This window comes from Balaenoptera physalus, assembly GCF_965194825.1.
Source record: "Balaenoptera physalus genome assembly, chromosome: 13".
Taxonomy (NCBI): domain Eukaryota; kingdom Metazoa; phylum Chordata; class Mammalia; order Artiodactyla; family Balaenopteridae; genus Balaenoptera; species Balaenoptera physalus.
The window spans coordinates 94947601-94967400 of NC_138892.1; the positions used below are offsets into that span (position 1 = coordinate 94947601).

Here is a 19800-nt window from a genome sequence, read left to right on the forward strand (position 1 = left end):
GTTCTCAGTTACTATAATTGGCCGTTTTGCCGTTCAATGCAGTATCTTCTTACGAGGCGCTATAGAGTAGTAGAAAGAGTATGACGTTTACAGTGAGAACTGGATTCAGATTCCATCCCCACCATATGCTAGCTGTGCAGTCTTGCGTAAGTCACTTAATTTCTCCGAGTTTGGTTTGTACATCCTTAAAATGGAGACGCTAACGTCTGTCCTGCAGATTTTGAAAATTAAATGAAAGAATTTATTTATAAGTACCAGGAACACAATAGGTTCTCAAAAATTAGTTCTTTTACCTTGATATTTATAATTTACTTTTACCATATAATATTTCACTAACTTGGTTTTTACATAAGATATCTCCTGCTAAATGTAGATGTTCAGAATCTGGCCTAGTAGACCTCACAATGTATAATTTACCCAGGAAATAATTCAAGAAGTCATCTTGTAACATCTTGAGTCTTCCCAATAGATGTTTGGAATCAAAGTAGGTTGATTCAGTCTGTAGTGACACTTAGCCAAAAATAAATTAGCAAATGCACATAGTTTTTAATGTAAGGATATGAATACAAGAACACAAATGTCCACACATCCTTACAGACTCATTAATATGCATGAGCCTATATGTGTGTATGTTTTAAAGGTATATTAGTAGTAAATTTAGAATATTTTTGTTTACTTATCACATTTCCTCCACTAATAGCATTTACTAACAATAGAGTTATCTTTGTGCAACAATAACATTTACTGCTTTTCTACTTATAAACAATTGCGTATTTATAGTGGAAAATTTAGAAAATAGAAAGGGATAAAGAATAACATTGTCCCATGTCTCACTGTTCTAAAAGAAATTATTTTAATATTTTGGTATGCGGCTAACCATACATTTTTCTGTGCATATGTGGCAAATGATATATAGCATATACTTTATATTATACCCACACTTAAGCATCTTAAAGGAAAGTAACAAGGAAGAATCCTAATGTTTGTTACTTGGACATTTTCATTAATATAGGGTGCCTTTTTCCCTGCCTTTAAAAATTCTTTTATGATATTTTAAGCTTTCTTGTGTTCAGTTTTATGGATAAAGCTTCATATATTATTAAATCAGTCTTCTGTCATCAGATGTGTAGGTTGTTTCTTCAAGTTTTTATATCATCAGTATTATCAATCTAATGTGGACTTTATAAACAAATACTCAAATCTGTGTCAGGCTAAATTCACAGGAGCATAGTTAATTAGACAAACCATATAACAGTTTAAAGGCTTACATTATATATTGCCAAAGTACTCTCCGGAAAAGTTATACCCGTTATTCTCACACCAGAAAAGAAAAAACAATGCATTCCCTCACATAAGTTCCAACACTGGGAATTATTATTTTAAAAGAAATCCTTGTCACCTTGAGGGATGAAAGATGGTATCTCATTATCATTTTTAATTAGGATTTATTTGATTACTAGTGACCCTTTGATATTTCTTCTATTAGGGAACTGCCTGTTTATTCCTTTTGTCCATTTTTCTCTTAGGGCAGGCTTACCTATTTTATCCGTGTTCTACACAGAAAATTAAAACATCATTCAAGTGCTAAACCCAGCCTAAATTCTATTATGATGCAAAGTCATTGTAGGTTGTTAATGCTATTTACAAATCGTATATCAATTTTATTTCACCATTGAAATAAAAAGTTGCATTCGCAATTACGTCTGTCTCCTCAGTGGAACTCAGTCAAGTGAGACAAACACTCCTAAATTTTGACTCTAAAACTGTTCACATTCTTATTGCTGCAGAATACTGTTCTAGTATCATTATTAAATTACCTAATATATTTCTGTGTGCGCTTCATTTATTACATGCCATAATGGGACTGAATATCTTTAGTACTGGTTATGCACAATTAACACTTAGTTATCGTCTTGTCACTTCCATCCCTACAAGACAAACTTCTTTAATGCAAGAAGTCAGCTAATCTTCATCAGTCAAGCAAAGCAGACAAATTTTGTTACTCTGAATCCAGAAGTTTTCAATATAGGAGACTCTCCTTATCCTTTGGCGTCTGCTTGGGAAATCTCTCCAATAAAGCCATCTGCCTCAGGAGCCTCTACTCATAGTAGCCAAATCATTGTCTTAGTATTGCACCTTTTCAAGTGACACACAAGGCCAATAGGTAATTTATAGGCACTTTCCCTTAAGCAAACTTTCTTAACCCCTGAAATTATGATTTTATAAATGCTTATGAATTTTATTTAGCAAGTCGTTTCATCTTAACTTTTAAATCACAATATCATTAAGATCTAAAGCATTTCTGAATGTTTAAAAAGGATAGTAGTAACAATGAACTTTCAAGATGGGTGATCTTCTCTGTCCTTTTTAAAAGGGTATGGCTAAAAATGTGAATCCTGAATTAAAATCTAAAAGTCCATCTATTTTGAAAGGACCTGAAGAAGGTTATTTTGAACATCTTGTATGATAACTTGAATCTCATTCAGAATTGGAAAATTCTGAGTAATAGGTTAATTTCTTAAAGATGAGTAGCTTACTTAGAAAAGTAAGTTTCCCTTAGAAAATTCTAGGAAACTAAATGATGGCTTTATAAGAGAAGGGAATAAATGCTTGTTTGTAATGAAATTGCCTCAAATATGTAGAACTGTGTAACATTAAAGAAAAAAAGCACTGTGCTAGGCTCTGTGGAAACAGAGGTGAATAAAATCCAGTTTCTCTCTTAGGGGTATTTAGAGCTTAGGGAGAGACAGGCCATCAAAGACTCACAGAAGAGAAGAATGTAATCGATGCTAAACAGTTCTATACTGACGGAAGAGAGGTCTGTCCTTCTTGAAGTCTTAAGAAAGCACCAAAGGGTTGATGTCCTGGGTGTTAAAGGACTCTCTAGGACTGGTTAGGATATAGGAAGTATGTCTGGTGGGGGGTGGAGGAAGTGAGGAAGGCTGGGTGCAGTGAGGAAAGGATTTTTCCAGACAGATGGAGCAGCCAGCAAGGCATGGAGGTGTGAAAACATGTAATGTGTTCCGGAAATGAAAAGTGGCTCAGTGTGCTCAGAGATTAGAGAGGGAGTTTGGTAGGGACGTGGAGGAGTAGGGGATAGAGAGAGGAAATTGTAAAGGTAGGAAATCAGTGAACTAAAGTCAACATGAGTCCAAATTTAAATTATTCATCAAAAGTATCTTTGTTCTTTAAGGCTATTTAGTTCTAGAATAAGTCTGTCTTAACCAACATTTGTGGACCAGCCACTTCAAGTGGTAGTACAGGTTATGGTGGTATTTCAGAGGGTTCAAAAGAAATTTAGCTTATGGTCATTTACCTCAGCACTGCTGCCCAGAGTGGGAAACCTGTTACACATTCATGAGAAAATTTGAAATGCCAAAGTAAATGACACACCAATAAATAAGTGCTTTGGGAAAGATCAGAATGAGTTGACGGGGTCAGGGAATACTGATGGAGGGAATGGAAACTAAAGAATTTTGATTGATTGATTGATTGAAGTATAGTTGCTGTACAATATTATATGTTACAGGGGCACAATATCCACAATTTTTAAAGGTTTTACTCCATTTATAGTTATTATAAAATATTGGCTATGTTCCCCATGTTGTACAGTATATCCGTATAGCTTATTTTATACCTAATCGCTTGTACCTCTTACTCCCCTACTCCTATATTCCCTTAAAAAAAGAATTTTTAGAATTTAAGTAGATGGAAAAAAGGGAGAAATATCCCTGGCTAGGGAACAGCTAAGCAAAGGTGAGAAGATTATTGTTAGCAAATAATAATGAGAGCAAATTTTTATACAGTGCTGATCACACACAAGACATCGTTCTGTTTTACATGTGCTAACTCATTTAGTTCTCAAAATAACACTGAAGTAGGTACTATTATTAGCCTCATTTTACAGATGAGGAAGCTGAAGTATAGAAAATTTAAATAACTTGCCCAAGATTACACAGATAGAAAAGGGTAGATTCAAAATTTGAACCCAGGCAGTCTGGATTTAATCTCTGGATTCAGAGCCAGCATGAGGACCCTGACCTGTTTCAAGATGAAGATTTTCTTTTCTGACAAAGTGGGTATAAATGGGAGTAGATATAGTGGAGTTTAAAAAAGGTAGATGCTAAATAATTGACAATGGGATTTGGGGTGTGGGTAGTGAAACTTGGTACAGAAAAGATTGTTGGGAATGCATTGTGTGATGACAACTGGGCTGGCATTGGGAAAAGACAGTAAATTTGTTCACAAGTGTACAGTGAGTATATAACCTGCACTTCTTACTGAAAACAAAGTACAGTATCAAAATCTCCATCTTTTAGTAACTGAGTATGCTAAATAGAACAGTAGAGACATTGGAAATATGGACTGGATCCCCTTTCTTTTTAAAGTGCTGTGGAAATGGAAATTAATTATAACTGGCAGTCACTAACCTTAGGAAAATAAGATGACTAAGTTAACATTTTCATTCTTAAAAAGGATGTCACAAATGAAAGCTTCCTAGCAGAGGCATTTGATAACCCGCTCAAAACTACTCTAAGCCCCGTATTTTATAGCGATGAGTTCTTAATTATTGTCTGTACATTTCAAGTCTCTAAGACCATATGAATTCAACTAGAGTTACTCCAAAATATCTGGAAATTAAATCTATGATTAATTCTAAAACATTAAGATTAGGTGGCTTAATAATCTGATTGGGCATCTTTTTATTCCTTAACATATTTTTTTAATGATGGCAGAATTAATTGAACTGACTATATCACAAGCGATTAAGATGAATTTATAAGGAAGATTATCAGTTTATTTTCAAGAATTTTAGCCTGACCTATTACTATATATACATACGCTATCCTCTGGCCATCACTATTTTTATAATATTTTTCTGAAATGCTAAATCTCATCAGGACCTGGTTATAGAACATTGGAAATTAGCCTTTCTTACAAAATCACAGTTATAGATCATTTTGTTAGGTGTCCGATATCTGCATTGCTATTCCTCTAATTTCTTCATGTTTATATATAGGACATTTTAAAGGAAGATATCAATCCTAATTGCAAAGCAATCATAATCTGTTCTTAACTATAGCTTTCAAAGCTGTTTTGTTTGTTATTTGTGTGTGACATTCCTCACCTATGTTCTGTTTCATTTTGACCTTTAAGTAGAAATTGATATGCACATAAAAGGTACTTTATCCAGTTGACAACATATTAATAACAACATATCTTTGGTAGGAATATTTTAGATGAATTCCATTTGTATTGCAAACATCTCATTGAATAATAGGCTTTCTTTTGAAAAGCTATGTAAAGAAGTAATAATAATACAAAAAACCTATATAACTTCATAGCCTCATGCTTTACCGCCTCCATGTAAAAGCATGGATTTTTTTTAAATTGCTTTCAGTCATTTATTTGTTTTTTTTTTTTTTTTATAATTTTATCCCTCAGTTTATTTTATTTATTTATTTATTTTTGGCTGTGTTGGGTCTTCGTTTCTGTGCGAGGGCTCTCTCTAGTTGCGGCAAGCGGGGGCCACTCTTCATCGCGGTGCGCGGGCCTCTCTCTATCGCGGCCTCTCCTGCTGCGGAGCACAGCCTCCAGACGCACAGGCTCAGTAGTTGTGGCTCACGGGCCCAGTTGCTCCACGGCATGTGGAATCCTCCCAGGGCTCTAACCCGCATCCCCTGCATTGGCAGGCAGACTCCCAACCACCACACCACCAGGGAAGCCCTATTTGTTTTTTTTTAATTGAAGTATAGTTGATTTACAATGTTGTGTTAATTTCTGCTGTACAGTGGAGTGATTCAGTTATACTATATATATAGTCTTTCTTATATTCTTTTCCATTATGGTTTATCACAGGATACTGAATATAGTTCCCTGTGCTATACAGTAGGACCTTGTTGTTTATCCATTGTATATATAATAGTTTGCACCTGCTAATCCCAAACTCCCAATCCATCCCTCCCTCCCCCTCCCTTCTCCTTGGGAACCACAAGTCTGTTCTCTATGTCTGTGAATCTGTTTCCTAGATAAGTTCATTTGTGTCACATTTTAGATTCCACATGTAAGTGATATCATATGGTATTTGTCTTTCTCTTTTAGACATACTTCACTTAGTATGAAAATCTTTTGGGACTTCCCTGGCAGTCCAGTGGTTAAGACTCCATGCTTCCTCTGCTGGGGGCATGGGTTTGATCCCTGGTCAGGGAACTAAGATCCCACAGGCCATGCGGCATGGCCAAAATTAATTAATTAAAAAATTGATGCAAAAAAAATCCATGATGAACAAAAAATGAAAATTAAAAAAAAATCTCTACGTCCATCCATATTGCTGCAAATGGCATTATTCCATTCTTTTTTGTGGCTGAGTAGTATTCCACTGTGTGTGTGTGTGTGTGTGTGTGTGTGTGTGTGTGTGTGTGTGTGTGTGTATACACCACATCTTCTTTATCCATTCATCTGTGAAAACACAGTTAGGTTTCCATGTCTTGGCTATTGTGAATTGTAAAAGCATGGATCTTGAATCCAAAGAGACCAGGGTGCTTTTCCTTCCTCTACCATACACGTTCTAGCTATGGAACCTTGGGCAGGTTTTTAAAATTCTGGGAGGAAGTGTTAGGTTTTTCATTTGAAAAAGAGTGTTAATATTTACATTCTCAGCTGGATTTAAGGAATAAATGTGATCACTGTATATACATGCTTAGCCTTAGCACATGGTAAGTACTTTATAAAAGGTGATTATTTTAATTACCTACATTCCAAACATTGAGGGAAGGCTTTACATATTACATTTCTACTCTACTGCCAACTTACAGAACTTACTGATGTTAAAGATAAAAATCCTGAAGTTTCATTTTCAATATCGTGAATGGAAGGTTGGAATTTGAAGCCTATTCATTGCAAATGTCTCTCTGCCTTTCATATACTTCTTATTTTAACATTCCTACCATTCAGTGATGTAGTTGTTTTATCTTACCCACAGAGAACTGACTCAGAGAGAGTATGAAATACACCCTATATCTTGCACTGAGTAGGTGAGAGACACAGGGCTCAGGACCAAATCCCCAGGCTCTTGGCTCAGTGCTTTTCTCACTATAATTACTCTGATTGTATTAATCTACAAATAGAAATTACCTAACTTTCAAGGCCCCTGAAGGTAAGGATGACATGACACAACATGACAAAAAAAAACCAAAAACAAAACACGTTTTTATTTGATAGCAAATAGAATTTGGAGGCTTGTTAACAAATTAAAGCAAAATTTTAGACAGTATGGAGTTGAAAAAGTATTTCCAGTTTAGTCGGTTTTTAGGGGAAAAGAATATTCAATAACATCAGCTGGAACACGAGAGTATTTAATTAAAATTATTTATTTTTGATGGATATTTTATTATTAGCTTATTAGTCAGTTCAAATTAATTTCAACATTAATATAAAGTGAAAAATTTGAACAGTAATCAAATATATTCTGCATGCTACTTTATATAATCTCACATAAAAGATAAGTATCTAATCTGGCTACTTACCCCTGCCCAACAAAAGAAATATTTCCTCTTATTCAACATATCTTAATGATCAGGATGATCTACAAAACCTGGTTTATTCAAACACCACTTTTTAAGCACAATATTTCAAGTTTATAGTTTGCAACTAATAAAAAGAATATATACTTAAAGTCCAAACTTGAATGTTCATTGTATCCAATAGCCTTGACCACAAACAACTGCAGGATTTCAAGATCAGGGCATAGTCTGTACTTTCAATCAGCATCATCAGCAGGCAGTAATCCTGGGGAAAAAAAGTAAATTCCACAAATAAACAGACCAATCTTCCTTTAAGAGGAAAGCTAATTCTTTTCAATCTACTTTTTTTATTACACTATTTTCCCCTCTATCTACTTAGCTAGAATAAGGATAAATTTCCAAAGCTACCCAGTTGGAAAATAAATAGGTTCGCTGTTTGTCTAGCATTCCAATCTTTGCAAATGTAAATCAGCCCAACTGCTCCTCATTTAAACGTTCAACTTCACAAAACATTAAAGGGTGGCTTTCACGACACAATTTAATCTATCCACTAAGATTTCTGCTTGAACATCATTTGAAATTGACTATCTGATAAAGAGAGACCACTATCAAAGGTCAGTGAGGTCAACTTATATAATTACAAGTAGTTTTACTGGGTCAACTCTACCAGACACTGCTGTTTGAAGGTTAAATTGTTACAATTAAAAATATATACAAATCTCCCCAGAGTTACTTTATTGTTAAATGTACTGGAAACAGCACAAGCATTTTTTCTGATCTTAATTGTGTCCAAAGTGTCACCACTGGGAAATTATACAAAAAGAGCACTTATTAAAAACATTACAATCTTGCACATTAAACAGTGCTTTATAGAATAAAATACATAATTAGCTACTGGAAACTAGTTTATTTATCACATCAATATTAAGGAGTTCATCAGGTTACTCCCTTTGGTTTAATTGGAAGTACTCTAAGAAATACATTTACTACTTCATAGTTGGTGAACTTGCCACAAACAAAGGAATATGGCCCAGCATCTGAGTCTGATGCAAAAATAACTTTCACTTCAGAACGATTACTTCCAAATTACGAGAATTTAATCACATTTTAATAACAGAGTAAAAGGAAGCTTTAAGTGAGAAGCTCTAAAGTGGGCTATTTTCTAATCATTTGATTCATTTTAATGCCTTTTACTTTTTTTATAAAATGGATAAATGGGCAATGATGAAAGCTTCCATAATCACTGCCGTGAAATATTATTATCATTGTTTTAATGAGTGTAAATATAGATCAGTTCTTTTTTTCTTTCCAATATGGTAAAAAAAAAAAAAATCACCTTTGCTGCCCAAGGTGTTTTCCTCAATGTTCTTATGAGTTTTGTATATAAAAGTAGGATTTCAAATTTTGTGTGTAGCATTTCCTTAAATGACCAGAATGGTTTAATTTTGACGACAAGGCAATTTTCTAAGCCAAACTTTCAAACTCAGGGAATTACCATAAATTGAAATGATGAAATGATGATTAGGAAAAGAAATCTTCAAATCTATAGAGCTGAGTGAAGTCATCTTAACCATTTTATTTTTGTAAATATTTTCAGATTTTGTGTTGGAGACAAATTTTTCCTAAAGAATAACATGATCCTTTGCCAGACGGACTACGAGGAAGGTTTAATGAAAGAAGGTTATGCACCCCAGGTTCGCTGATCTATCAACATCACCCCATTAAGAATACAAAGCACTCCATTCTTTTATCTTTTTTGCTCCACGTGTATATAAGAATTGACACAGGAACCAACTGAATAGCGTAGATATAGGAAAGCAGGATGGTTATATGGAATAAAAGGCGGACTGCATCTGTATGTAGTGAAATTGCCCCAGTTCAGAGTTGAATGTTTATTATAAAAGAAAAAAGTAATGTACATATTGCTGGATTTTTTTGCTTGCTATTCGTTTTTTTTTTGTGTCACTTGGCATGAGATGTTTATTTTGGACTATTGTATATAATGTATTGTAATATTTGAAGCACAAATGTAATACAGTTTTATTGTGTTACCATTTGTGTTCTGTTTGCTTCTTTGTATTGTTGCATTTAGTACAATCAGTGTTTAAACTTACGGTATATTTATGCTTTCTGTATCTACCAGCTATTTTAAATGAGCTGTAACTTTCTAGTAAAGAATTGAAGAGCCAATCTCACTAATGATACACATATAAAGCAAGTCTATCAACATTAAAAATACTGAAAAAGAAAGACACAAAGCATTTTAGCAACGTCCACTTATTGCCACAATGACTTAGAGTCTATCAGTGTTCTCATTATCACCCCCTATTTTCAGGGGGTTAAAGATCAGCTTTAAAAAAATGCATAAAAATTTCATCTTAAAGCACTTTCATTTTTTACCAACGTGAAAAGTGCCATTTTTAGAATAACTTTAAAGCTTAACAGTTATCCTTTTAATACCCTTTTTTGTGTGTGTGCTCTTTACCTAGTCAATGGCTTTGTTTTGTTTCCTTCAGCCATTCACCGCTTATGTGAGCTAGTGCCTTTGGGTATCATGTAAAAATTTTCCAAAGGGTTACTTTAAAAAAGGGTTACCACAATTATGAGATAATTTTAAAATGATAAATTTCTCATACAAATTTTGCCCAGATCTCTCCATAAGAGGTAAGCGTATAATAACTTTATAATTTGATACATTTCTGGCACCAAAAGGTTTTGAGTGCGAATCTACTGAAACCATGATAATGCACATGGAATCTATGATCCTATTTGAGGAGTGAAGTCACTTTTGATCAGAGCAGGATAGTGCTCACAGAATCTTCTAGAAGAAGAGAAACAAAGGGATCGATAAAAAGCTGAGAACTGGTGATTATATATTTTTCTGTATTTACCTGCCACTTATTTTAATGTTCAAAAGTGAACACTTTAAAAGTTTGATGTGTCTTACTCTCATTGCTTTCTCTAAGTAATTAGCCGCTCAGAATGTATCACACTTGGGCTGAAATCTGTCATTCCATTTTTTTTAAAGGTGAAAGATTATTCCCTTATCTACATGATAGCTGATAAAAAAGAAAGCTTGCTAGAAACAAAAATTATGGAGACTGATTATTTAAATTACAATTAAGGAAATAAAGTTGTGACTGTGTTCTCTTCTTTGGGGTCGCTCACACTTTGTTTCTTTGCTTCCGCTCTTTGTACTCAAAACTACTTTTCAGCAGATCTGATTCCTCAACAGGCACAATGAAGCACATTTTTACTAGAGCAACTTTTAGTGCTGTGGGCTTTCTTTTTTCTTTTCTTTTTTTTTCTTGATCACTTGTGTAAGAAACAATATTTCCCAGTGTTACTTGCATACATACTTTGTCCTGCCGAACATGCATTGCAGATAAAAATTAAATGTGATACCTGAATTCTTGGTTTGGGGCCAAAATATTAAACTGAAAAAAACATGCTGGTGTGGATTTGAGTTGTTTTCAAACAAAGCTTTACTATGAACATGCATGTGAATCTGGATATTGCCTCTCATTTTTAAGAAAATGGTTCTGTGAAAAGTGAATGATACGTATTTTTACAGATGCTTCATGGTTGAGTGTTCAAGTCACATGTCCTCCAAATTTGAGATACACCCCCAAAAAAGAGTTTCAAAAATAGCAGTTTGGGGCCTACAAAATAACTATGGATATTGTTTTAGCCTTTGAGCCTTACATTTATTTCATGAAAAGACTTGCATAGCCAAAACCAAAAAATAGCAAAACAGAACAAATGGGAGGAAGGTGGGGGAGATATGTAAGAAGTGGTTTTCCTAACACAGCCCTGCTAATCCCCATTAAGAGTTGTTTGAAATTCATGTGGATGTAAAAATGTAATTGTCCGTGTCTTTTTGCGTCATCTTTTTTAGATTTAAATGGTTTTGCATATGCTTATCAATATGTCAAAATACTTGTAAATTGGGAACAAACTTCTCTCAGCTTCTTGAAGCTGTTCAATTATCCCTGCCACCCAAAGACCAAACCAGGTCTTTTGCTTAATCCTTTGGGAATTAATTCTTATGCTTTTTACTACAAACAAAATTACTCACCTGGATTAACGATTAAGGCCTTAATCTCCTTAGATTATCTTTAATCTCCATAAAATGGTGGAACAAGACAGAAATAGGCCATTTTACAGCTAATTGCCCATAAATAGTAGCATTTTTGACTGAAGTACTAAGCTAATTGTCTCGACTACTCAAAGTCCCTGAATTGTTGTCAACTTTCCTCTTTGTGTTGTGTAGCCCTGACATCACTTAGCTTGCTATCTGAAGCCTCCAGTAGAACATCTCCGATGGAGCATTGATTTCTCAAGCAGCGAAAGCTCCCTTTCCAACACGCATCTCATGTAGGCTGCCTATGATGAGGGACCAGGCACTTGCACTCCACTAGAGTGCTGGCTGAGTTTAAAAGCTGACCTGTGTTTGTAATTTCACTTTCATCTTGCTTAATAAATATCTGCTGGATTCTTTCATTCATTTTTTTAATATTCGGATTTATGTTTTTAATAAAAGGGGTATTACAATATTTGATTGCACTTAATGGGCAAAATCTAAGATGATATCTAGAAAGCATACTATGAAAAAGGAAAACAAAAGTGTTAAGGACATTTACTTTCAAAAGGTAAATCATAAGCAGACAAAGTACCTCAAATGCATTCTCCAAATATTATATTTAGGATCTCTGAGCTAGGTAGTTTGTTGCTATTTACTTTTGTGGGGAAAATAAAACTGTCAAAAATGAAGGTAGCAATTGCTGTGTATAATTTTGTACATTTATACAAATTTTAAGGGATCTTTCTGAAAGCAACCGTGTTGCTCTTGTCAGACTAAATTTCCAATTTCCTGGTTCCTGCATAATGAATTAAAACAAAAAACTCAACGAAATCCTACATTTTCAGGAAGAATGTTGTTCCTTCACTGAACCAGGGTGCTAAAAATTACATCTGTAGTAAAACACACCATACGCAAGTGATTTCTTTTTAACTATCACTTTAGGCAAACCACTCTCTGGATAGTCAAACAATTTCATAGAAATGATACTGGCCAAACATATTTAGTGTTCACTCAACTAAGCTGCAAAAACAAGGTACATGTTTATTGTAATAGGCCATTAACGCAGAATACAATTTTGGCAAAAGCCCTTTGATTATTACTTTTTATTAAAAATGCCATTACGGATATTTCCTAAATGTGATTTGAATACAATGTAAGGTAATAGGAAGCAAAGCTTTAATACAGCTATTATTTCACATGACATTTATTAAGTACCTACTATGTGACAGGCCTTGCCCTGAGCACTCAGCCTCCTGTGAGGCCGACCTAGGATACTTTGTGTGTCAGATAACTTTAGGGAGTCTTTGCACTGGTTTGTACTCATCTCAAACCTACGAATAATGAGCACACAAAAGCAAATACCGCCTTCTACCTATTCAGCATGTCATTGGTATGAAAGCCCCAGAAAATATCTCAAGTAATCAATGTGTTCAGAGAATTATCTCACACAGGTTACTCATTAACTCAATAGCACATAATAAAAAATTAATCAATTAATTAATGTCACCCTCAGATCACTATGATTACAGTAGCGCTCTGTTGAAACAGCCGTTATAAACGGAGCTGCCTCTCTTTATTCATTGTTTTCAGTTGGCCCATTATTTGGCTGAAACCAGTGTCATATTTAACATGTGCCTGTAGGTAATTGTGTGATTAGTATCATAAATGAAGAATTCTGAACATCTACTGCTTATAAAACCTTATAAATGGTCAGGGAGAAAATCAAGAAAAATCTCATTTTTGCTGTAGCTTCTTTTGAAGCCAAGCGATTGGAAGGGTATTACCTTTCTACAAAGTATACTTTTTACATTTATAATCAAGATGTAAGACTTCCATGTTAAAACATTAGAAGGATTAGCTGCTAAACACTTAAAAGTAAATTTTCCATTGTTTTAGAATACACGTAATTTCAGGAACTTTTCACAAAGACTAAAATATGCATGACCAGTTTTGAAACATTTTGGTACCCTCCCAAAAGGACATTTTTGCCTTTGGTGGGCCAGGTTGGGGAGGAGGTGTGGGGACCGGCAGTGATAGGGGACAAGATTATAAGAAATGCCAAGTATTACATGCAAAGTCACCAACGAAAGTTTCCCAACTATCTTGGTAAATGCCATTTCACTAAGCTTATAGAATAATTATAACAGTTCCCTTAGGTAAGTAAGAAACATCTGTTGGCAACACATAGCAGGTGTTAACAATTACACATACTGAAATTTTTTAAAATGTTAATTAAAAGAATTCTGTTTTCTGAAAAGGAAATTCAAAGATACTCCTGTTTTCAGCGTGCAGATCACGTAATGCACAACCTTGTAAAGCCCAGATCATCTTGGATCAAGTAGGTTTCGTGTTTGGTTCAGATCATTGCAATCAAAAGTGAATTGGCATTCATTGCACTTTTTACACAATGGGTATTCTGGGCTGAGGAGCTGAATACTCATGAAATTGGCATAGCGGAGCAGATTGCAGAATATTTTGGCTTTATTAGCAAGGTGGTCATCGTTAACTGTACCAAATTTAATGGACACAGTACAAAGAAAAATGGGAGCAAGAGGCATGCAGGTAATAGATTATCCAAATCTTTTTTAACCCTGCTTCTGCAAAAGATTTTAAATCACATAAAATGAAACTGTCCATTTGTAACATGTGACATTATATTCCTCATCATCAGTAGTGTCTAACAACAGGTAACACTCACTGAACACTTACCATCTAGTATGTATGGTAAGTACTCAGTAAGTAGTATAAGTAGTAGTATGAGATTTTTCATTGCCCAGGTAATTTCCACAACACTCTCCTAACGTAGGTTCTATTAACCCCGTTTTGCAGATTTTAAATAAAAGTAAAGAGAGCTTACTTAACTTGTCCAAGGTCATACAGCTAAATAGTGAGATTTAAACATAAGTTTTCTGACTCTGGATCTATCTCTCAGAGAGTTCTCATTCTTATTAATATCATTATCATCATCATCATCATCACTATGATTATTATGTTCTATCCAAAAACTAGAAGTAATCTGTGCTTGAGCAAAAATTCCAAACATTTCAGAGTTAATGCCATCTTTAAAAATGAAAATTGGAAATAAGAGTGATCATATTTTCCTACACGCAATCCACTTAGGAGCTCCTTCTTTCAACCTTTAAGACATTTATTTGAGGCTACAGAGCCAGGAATAATAGAGGATCCCTAGTAGAGCAGTATCAGGAACAAGAGGCAGTCAGCATAGACTTGAGAGTAGGAGTAGAAACCTGCAGTTGTCTGCAGCAGGATAAACATGCTGTGATGAGGTGAGGCTAGACCGCTGCTCTCCGAAGTCAAGATAATAAAATTAGCGTGTTACCTGTCTTTGACATTTTATAACTTACTTCCACAAGATATGAAACAAACCAAAAGTCAGAATAACAATCTGTGTCAAACTGTGTGTTCACTTGTCTAAAATACACAAAGTGTCGAGGATGCTTGGTCCAGATCAGTGGCCAAATAATTAAGGAACTCTCCAGTCTCAGATTTACGATGGCAGGTTGAAGCAATAGTGGGCAAAGCAGCTATCCTTAACATAGAGCAAAATGCAATTACCTGCATTCTCATACGACCACAGAAAAATCTGAGACCTCCTTCTTTCCATTGCTTCAACTGCTTGCTGCCATCACCACAGCCACTTCCACGTATTGGGATCCTTTCGAACTTAAATCATTCCAGATTAAGTGATCCTAATGGGAGTTTCCACCCTGCAAGTGTTCCTGTATTTTCAGTATATAATTAGTACTTAATCTGAAGAGTTCAGAGCTGTGATGATTACGGCAGAACATGGTCATACACAGTTGCATAAACAATGTGCACGTTCCTCAACTTAGGAAGCACAGTGGAAGACCCAAGAATTTTTAATTGTGTGAGACCTTAGGTTAAGTTCAACATGACTTGCTAAAATATCCCTAAGAAAGTTTGGTGGAGCTGCTAGGTTGTCTCAAATTTAAGCTTGACCTATAATTCCTTTATTATTCTTAGAATATCCTCAGTTTAGTATGAATAGTAGCAGGGGTTCGGTGAAGACATAGAAACCACATCTGGGGCAGTTATTGATGTGTGAAAATAAAATATGGGATTGAAAATGAAATAAAAATTACATGGAAAGAGCGAGTAAACTTTGTAAAAAAAAAAAACTGTTGGGCACCTTGCATGTGTGTAGCACCATATTAGGCATTTCTAAATATTTTCTGCCTGAGAAATTTTGGTGCATAGAATATAATGTTCACTGCTATTTATTCTTTGTTTAATGCCCAATTTATTAAATATACCACTCTAACAAATGCAATTTCTCTAAACATTTGTACACCATTTAAACAGCTAATAAGCCAAACTTGTAAATTTAATAAATCAGATCCAATCATTTAAACATTGATTAGAATCTTAGTCAAATTCTTCTAAACATTTCAATAAAATCCCATCTAATAAGCTTCAGTTCTTTAAAACCAGACAGAAATTCTCACTATGAGTCAAATTTCTTAAAAAAAATTAAAGTTGTAACAAATATTATTAATTTAAAATAATATTTCTATATTTTGCTTCATATCTTTCTAAGGTTACTTTAATAGTGTGTAATTCCTTTTAAAAATATGAGAATTTTCTCTCAACTAGCTGAGGTTACAGGATCTGTGCTTTTGACTAACTGAACTTTGACTGGGGCACAAGAGTGAGCTACTCTGACCTAAATGATTCAAATCTGAACCAGTGCCATCAGTTGGCCAATAATTTAATAATCATGCTTTTCTTTTACATCAATGGAACTCTTTAAAGTCTAAGTCTTTCACATAGGTTATAATTTTCCATAACTCAATGTTTTTCCTAAATTGATATGTGCTGACATTATTGAAAGCTTAGGTATGCCATTTTAATATCTTATTATAAGCTATAGGATCATTTAGAGATTTTTATCTCCCAAGAAATAAGGAATTGAATCTATGCAGTCAAATTTCCTATTAGGACACTTGGCTAATCCTCTTTCTTGCACAAATTATTGGAGCTTCTTTTGAACTGATTATAATGCCTTACCACCTGTGTTGATTAGTTGATTAGTGTTTTTGGTATGATTTCACTTACAAGTCTCTACATTTAATCTTCTCTACTTGGAAAATAGAGGCAAATACGAATTGACACTATACGTTCAGTAGAAGAAACAGTCCACATATACCATTTTATTTAGCTTTTTTGTATTAATATTTTAACTATTTTGTGTACTTTACATTAACTTTTCCCTATTTGAGTACAGTCGTAGACCCATGCGTTCATAGACTGGAAAGCATTGCAGGTGGATTTAGTAGTAGGTTATGTTTCAAGTATTTTGTGTGTGTCTGTAGTTCTTACTGTAGGTGTCAATCAAAAAATTTGTTTTGAAAAATACTATCTTAGAAACTCAGAAAGCCAAAAATAAAGAGCTTGCGAGAAAATGCAGAGAGAAGCACTGCAAGGTGAACAAAGGTGAACTGTTCCAGAAAAGGGTACTCACCTGAAAACTGCAGCAGCCAAACAGCTGCTGTGTAAACGCAATGGTAGAGGAAATCATTTTAGAGGGAGGGGACATTAGTTGGACATTGAAAAGAAGAGAATGAAGAAACAGAAGGGAAAGTCAAGAGCTGATACCATGACTTAATCACCCATATCTGCAAGAGTTTACCTCACTCTTCACTGAGGATATTTGACAAGACCTTACTGATGCTACACTCTCGTCGTCGGGTTTATGCAGACCTTGATTATTTTTTAGATAAATATGGTTATTCTTTATCTCATAACACAATTTTCTTAGACCCAATTAACCCTTAATTTTTTTCCATTGAAACCATTTAAGACATAAACGTAGTGGTTAGCAGCTCAGCTTTGCCATCAGAGTGACAATAATCTTGAAAAAATTACTTAGTTCCCTTAAGAGCCGTTTTCTCATCAGTAAAATGGGTAATAATACCTACTTCATAGGGTTTATTGAAAAATCAGATGAAACAATCTATGTTAAGTCCTTAACATAACGCCTAGAAATAGTATTCGGGTTATTTTTACTATTATTATTTTTATGAATTCCAAGTTCTATGAGAGCCTCTTTAGTGCTATTTGCCCTGATGGAGGTTAATCAGTCTGGGTGAACATCAGGGGTGATTTATGCCCCAATAGGTAGACATGGGGCAAAGAATAACAATTACAGGTGAACATTCAACAAACAAACTAGAAAATTCCTTCTAAGCAAAATATTGAAATTCAGAGAGGAAATCAAATTGGGGATCTAGACCATAGTCAGAGACATTGTGTGATAAAACATGTTCTTACTCTCTTTTTTTCATCTCAGAGATTTTGTGTGTGTGTGTGTGTGTGTGTGTGTGTGTGTTGCCATGTATATGCCTAGCATTTATACTGGGATAACCTTCATTTCTGTTATTTAGCCAGAGGAACTCAATAATCACTATATTCATATAGTCAGTCATACAGACATTTATTGGACACCTACTGCATAACAGAGTCTCCTCCATGTCCCCTGAGGAATACAATAAATAATCCTTGCATTCGAGGGAAGACAAGCCAATGACTATTAACTATGAAAAGTAATAACCTAGAAAGCAGAGCTATCCACAACGTGCTGTGGGAACATCGGGGAAGAAGTGATTTCTTCTGTCTGGGCGCATCAGAAAAGGCTTCACGATAGACATTTTGATTCAGTCTTGAAGAACCATTGGCAGATGGAGGGAATGTTGGTGTTTTACAGGGACCACTCTCAATTTAAGTTCATCAAGCACTTAGTTTCATGGTGACTCATCTAGCTGATAGGCAATAGAAAATGATCAAAGATTTTGAAAAGATATAGAGTATAATGAAGGCCAAAGTTTAAGAAGATTGGGGCTAGGGAGGGGCAAGAGGGGATGTTGATAGTTCAAACAAGAGAACTTTGTAAAAAAAAAAAATACAAGGAAAGAGATAAGCACCTACACAGCATAATAGCTATTGGGAAATAAAAGATGAGTGGGAGTAGTGGGGAGAAGCAATAGGAAAGAGACAAATTACCAAGTATGACAGTTGGCTAAATGTAAAGGGAACGAGGGGGAAGGGTCAGATATGACTCTTGAGATGTGGGGATTTTTACCCTAAATTATTATAGCTAATGTAGCAAACCTAGAAAAGAGAATAAGAAGTATACCCTGTTTGACGACACTCTGGACGTAAGGCACACATCTCACGTCAAAGTGCAGAGTTATATTACTGCTTTAGAAATTCTTTGGGCTTTTAAGGAAAAAAGAAACATAAGACTATTGGTTGCTGTGGGAGACCTTGCTAGGTGTCTGTGCCCTTTTCCCCTTCATTCTTACTAACAGCATACAGGGCAGTGATGTGCCAAAGCAAACATTTTCCTTTAGTGGATTCTTTTGTATCCAGGGATGGCCATTTGACACTGTCCTGGACCATGGGATGCAAAAATGAGTCATTGGAAGATCTGGGGATAACTTTTGCCTTTCCTGATCCAGGCACCACTTTTTCCTCTCTATTGGTCCCTTCTCCCCGCCTGGAATGTAAGTGGGAGCTTGTGGAACAAATCCCAATGGGAGATTTGAACAGACTTGAACTATCCAGCTTACCTCTGGACATCTTGTCACTGTGGACTGTGGTTGGGTTATCTCTTGTCACTGTGGTTAGGTTCTTGTTACATGTGGTCAAAAGCAACCCCTAACTGACATATTTGTTTACAGAAACATGAGAAATTTTATGGGTACATTATCTGATTTCAGCTGTAGCCTGATTCAGAGAAGGGAAACTTTGCACTGAGTTTGTAAGACCCAATATTATGGTTTCCTTTCTTCTCCTCCCAATTTAGTTCCCTCCTGTCACATGAGAATCCATAATCCTCTAACAAAAGAAGCCAGAAGGTAAATTTTCTAGAATATGTGTCTTATTTTCTCTTTGATCTCACATAGCACCAAAACTCTACCCTGACTTTTTGACATAAAGTTAGTATTTCCGCTAGAATATTACAATTTATCTAATTTTACATATGGTCAGTGGGGAAGGCTGAGTTCTTATTAGACTGTCATAAAATAATATAGGTAGAAAGATGCAGGGAAATAGCAAAGGTATTTTCAAGTAATTAGTTGGAACTACAGACAGATCAAAAAGAAAGCCATTGTGCAAATGTCAGGCCATTCAAGGTTATTTCACCTTGAG

General features: G+C 35.0%; 2 protein-coding genes across 11 annotated transcripts in view; one reads left to right on the forward strand and one right to left on the reverse strand.

Moving 5' to 3' along the window:
* LMO3 (LIM domain only 3) overlaps positions 1–12026 on the forward strand; it is a 60541-nt gene extending 48515 nt beyond the window's left edge. For all 9 annotated transcript variants that reach the window (XM_082421955.1, XM_082421958.1, XM_082421956.1 and 6 more), the window contains one exon: positions 9121–12026. In XM_082421955.1, coding sequence (XP_082278081.1) covers positions 9121–9226 — 106 coding nt within the window. In that variant the 3' untranslated portion in view covers positions 9227–12026. The remainder of the gene's footprint in view (positions 1–9120) is intronic.
* The window catches only part of LOC309641685 (uncharacterized protein), a 406435-nt gene continuing 389559 nt past the window's right edge, over positions 2925–19800 (reverse strand). For both annotated transcript variants that reach the window (XR_014252734.1, XM_082421967.1), the window contains one exon: positions 2925–7788. Coding sequence is in view for 1 of the 2 variants with exons in the window: in XM_082421967.1 (XP_082278093.1) it covers positions 7651–7788 (138 nt within the window). In the remaining variant the exon portion in view is untranslated. The remainder of the gene's footprint in view (positions 7789–19800) is intronic.